The sequence below is a fragment of the Helobdella robusta genome (genome assembly GCF_000326865.2).
Source record: "Helobdella robusta unplaced genomic scaffold HELROscaffold_5, whole genome shotgun sequence".
Taxonomy (NCBI): Eukaryota; Metazoa; Annelida; class Clitellata; order Rhynchobdellida; family Glossiphoniidae; genus Helobdella; species Helobdella robusta.
The window spans coordinates 581,294-586,169 of record NW_008705254.1 but is presented as its reverse complement, the minus strand read 5'-3'; the positions used below and the strand labels follow the sequence as shown (position 1 = coordinate 586,169).

The 4,876-nt window shown below is 33.2% G+C and overlaps 1 protein-coding gene across 1 annotated transcript; it reads right to left on the bottom strand.

The window, feature by feature from the left end:
- Positions 1–461: 461 nt before the first annotated feature.
- HELRODRAFT_163115 (hypothetical protein) lies at positions 462–1,945 on the bottom strand (the record flags this gene model as incomplete). Its single annotated transcript, XM_009027086.1, has 5 exons — positions 462–648; positions 1,075–1,189; positions 1,429–1,560; positions 1,649–1,748; positions 1,916–1,945. The coding sequence occupies 5 exons, from the start codon at positions 1,943–1,945 to the stop codon at positions 462–464; spliced, it is 564 nt and encodes a 187-aa protein (XP_009025334.1).
- Between the last annotated feature and the right edge of the window lie 2,931 nt (positions 1,946–4,876).

Here is a 4,876-nt window from a genome sequence, read left to right as displayed (position 1 = left end):
AATATACATATACGCCGACATAAACTCAGGCACACATACACACATACGTACAAAAATACTTAAACACACGCCGAATTACACACACACACACACACACACACACACTGACACACACACACACTGACACACACACACACGTTTAACAATGAGACAATAACAGGCACATACACGAACAAGCATTTCCACAGATCACTTTGAAGGACGACTTCCACGATTCATCGTACTATAAAAATTCCAAACATTGTCTGAATAGACCCGGTTCCAAATTCCGATTCCTCAATTGGGTACATCACTAGATTGTGCACATCTTTAAATATACATCACAGAAATTAAGATAACACAGTTTAAAAAGACATTTAAAAAGAAGTCTAACTGTAATCATCAAAAAGAGATTTTTTATTTTTAAAATGTGTTCACATTGGCTTACAAACCCTTTATCAGTTATTTAGATGCAACTAAAACTATTGTACAACGAATGAAGCTAAATCTACACGACTCGACGAGGCGTCCATACAACACCACACCACACGAGTCGATATAGAGACAACACTAACACCACAATACATATACACGTGCATGTTGCCGTAACTTCCACACCAGCCACACTCATGACTGTCTTCGAAAATTGCACAGTCGGGAATCGAACGGCTAGAGAGTGCAATGAAAGCAATGAAGCGAGACGAGTCACCGTACCTTCTGAGCTAACTCGATAAATAACGAAGTTGAACGCGATTTTGAAGATGTCATAGTGTAAAATTCAGACGATAATTTCAACCATGTAAAACAACATGAAAGTACCTAATTTATGGACTACAAATTTAAGACTACGAAAAAAATGTATATTGTCACACCAAAAAAATACATAATAATAATAAATTATTTCTTTTTTAAAGAATCTTCTGGATGATGTTCACTCCACTCATTCCAGCTGCCTTTGAAGTTTAAGACACTACAAAAAAAAATTTAAATTATTTAAATTAGTGGATTTTTGTAATTATTTCGTAATGTAAATAAACTGTCACATCCTACTTATTGAATTCATTTTTCAATAGTATCTGCCCAGCCCTGGCTGACCTTTTACCTGACCTACAATAAACTACAATCAGATCGTCAGGGTCAGGTTTGTCAAATCCGAACAGCACCCTGAAAAATTTTTTGTTCAGCTTTAGGGCATCTTCCAAGTCATCAACTTTTTTGGGAGAAGGAAAAAAACAAAATTTACTGTTTAAAATTATAACAATGATTGGTATTTAAAAAAAAGTTCTATCAAGGCGGGTTAGAAAACTGAAAAAATTTGTAAAATATTGAGTGACATACATATTTTTATTTTATAATGTTGAGTATAACATTAGTTTAGTTATTAGTATAATTAATTATTTATATAAAAAAATTATGCAAAAATTATGTAGCAAATTTCGTGTCAAAAACCTGGAAGGTTGAAAGCAGTTGGTACATTCCCTTCTTCTCTCAATTCCTCAGGCCTCCTAACGTCCAAAATGATGATTCGTGGCGGGTTCTTCACTAACTTCTCCACGTCTTTAATTTCTATCTCCGGGGCTTCTGGAGAATTTATAGTTTAATTAATTTTTAGAATTTTTTGATTAACTATAAAAATAAAATTTAAAATGAAATACAAATAAAAATCGACCTTTCAACTGTGGTACGTCAGCGTCGCCACCATCTTGTGAGTAAAATCGAACTTTTGTTGAATCAAAATTACGGATTAATACGTGGGTGACACAGCTGATCTGATGAAAATTTTTATAGTTTAGTAAAATTTTTACTTTATTTGATACATTTAAACTTTTTCTAATCAAAGATAACATTTCGGCAGATATTTTTACTTTTTAAAAACCAAACTTTAGGTGAAAAGTTCGAAAGTTTTTGTTTACTAAATGGCCGCGTTTTGACATACTGATTTGTCAGCGTACCTTTGAAATTGCATGGGTTTTTACAAACAAGCTATATGAAATATTTACTTGACTTAATACGTTTAAAACAATGTAGTGATTCTATTTAATTTTATTAAATTAAATTTTGTATTATTAAATTATTTTTGTTAATTTAAATATAAAAATTGAATTTATCCAGTGAAATCCGGTGGCTTCATAGGTTGGCTTACTAGGATTGAACTATAGAATCACTATTTAGCATATATACAGTACTATGAGATATTGCTTAATACTGTACTATCAATGAATTAACCAATCAATCAATCAATCAATCAATCAATTAATCAATCAATCAATCAATCAATCAACCAATCAATCAATCAATCAATCAATCAATCAATCAAATCAACCGAACACACATTCAATAAATTCGAATGTTCAACTAACCACCCACCCATCCAAACATTTATCAAACAATCAATCAAGCAACCAACCAAACAACCGCTCAATAAATCATTCATTCAATCAACTAATCAACCAACCAATCGACTAATCAACCAACTAATCAATGAACCAAACTGAATGAACCATACGAATGAACCAAATGAACGAACGAATTTTGAAAAACCGAAAAAAATTAAAAATTGCTAAGTTTGCCGAAGCGTACGTATCTACAAACAATTTCGAGATTTTAGATTTTAGCATGGAAAGAAAAACACGACAGTTGCTTTTATTGGATATCCAAGTTCAAAAATGAAAAATGACTGAAAATAAAAATTTTTAAATGTAAATTACCTAAATTAGAAACCAAATAAAATAAATTTACAAATAAAATAAATAAACATTATTAGAAAGACTGTTCAAAAAGGTATAATATAAGGCGACGACGAAAAAAATGTAATGTAGCGTGAACATTTATTAAGAACAATTCACAACATATCATAATGGCTAAATCAACATACCAAATAGAAATTATTTATACATGCATGCATATATACAAAGAAAATCAAGAAATACGAAAAATTATATAACCAAATTAAAAAAAAACTAGAAATCAGTCAACATTTAAAAAATGAATAAATAGACAATATTAAAAAAATTGTTCAAAACAGTCAAATTTAAGGCGACGACGAAAAAAAAGTGTCGTATGTTTTGTTGGTGTTGTGGTGTGAAACAAAAACAAACACACAACAAAAAATAGTAAAAAGTCGCAAGAATAGTAGTCAGTCACCTACCTACAATTGAATTACTCTCAGGGCCCTAGCTTACCTATAAGGATTAACTCATCTCACCTACCTACAATTTTGTAATTCTAAGTTTTAGAAATTTTACATATTTCTGGTATCGTATTTTATAAATTTTAAACTTTTTAATTTGCCTTTTTTGTATAATTTAATTTTTTTTAAATTTTCTTTTGTTAGAAACTTTTTAACTAATGTTAAGCCCTAGCCTACCTACGATTGTCCAACTCATCTCAATCCCTAACTTACCTACGAATTAAATTAAAGTCCGGTAAAGAATATAGCAAGTTGAAGAGAAACATAACAACAACAACAACACCGAAAAATGGATGTTGTGTATGTGTGTGTTGTATTGATGTGTGTGTAAATGTGCGTGTGTAAATGTGCGCGTGTGTACTCTCTAGAAACTGCTTCACTAACTACGGACGTCGTGTTGTTGTTTTCTTCGATTTGTCATCGGAACGATCATCATGAGACCACCATCTGAAACGTGCTGACGCCCACCACAGCCCACCTCTCATCATTCTGTAGACAAGTTTTTTTTATTAGCATAGTAGTAAATCAAGAAACAAAGGAGCGAACGAATAAATGATTAACTGAATGATTGGTTGAATGAATGAACTAATTAACCAATCAATGATTTAATGAACGAATAGAATGAATTAATGTCAATTAATGGAAGAATAATTGGAAAGATTGAGTGATAAAATGAACAAATAAATGAATGAGAAAAATAAAAAAACAAAATTAACCTTACTTCAAAAATTGTCGTTACAGTAATTCATTGCACCGACCACCATCATCTGGTCGGCACAGAAGATTTCCTCCGAACTTCTGAGTGTCAGTCGAACAGCCAACGCGCTGATTCTTTCTACACCACCATCATCATACGTAAATCATCATGAGACCACCATCTGAAATGTGCTGATTCCCACCACTGCCCACCTCTCATCATTCTGTAGACAAATTTTTTTTATTAACGTAGTAATAAATGAATGTTAGAATCTTAGAACTCAAAAATTATACAATAAAAATAATGGCAAATAAATATCTTAAAATAATAAAGAGAGTAAAATGTAAAAAAAACTTACCGTCGTCCATTCGACAAAGGCAGAATGTTGAATGCTTTCCGGTTCCTACGCTGTCCTCCAAAATTGTGCCAGTCCTCCTCGAGATTGTTGTTGAAACACAGCCCGTGGGATGGAGAAAGAGAAAATTCTCATCAGAAAGCTTAGCGGTGCTTGCATCTCAAATTGCATAATAAAAATAATCCTATCTACCTATTCAATTACCTTAGCTAATCTATATTAAATTGTTAATGGTACGATAGTCGAAAGTCCCCCTTCATTCTCCCTCCTTGCACAGAGGTTCACCGATAGCCAGGGCACCGGATAGTAAACCATTGCCGTGCGGATAGTAGACTATTGCCGTGCGGATAGTAAACCATTTGCCGTCCGGAAGCCGTGCGGGTAGTAGACTATGGCCATGCCGCATAGTAAATCATTACCGTGCAGATAGTAAACCATTGCCGTCCGGATAGTAAACCATTGCCGGTTCACCACTGGCCACCAAGGCTTACCTTTGACAAGAGACTTTGAAATTCAGAGTCTATCGGCTATCGTACCCTCAACTTACCTATTCATTACAATTAAGTCCTAGCTTACCTAAAATTACAAAACTCAAGAGCCCAATTCATTGGCCAATCGGCACCCACCCCACCACCTACGTAATGCCTTGGGCTCC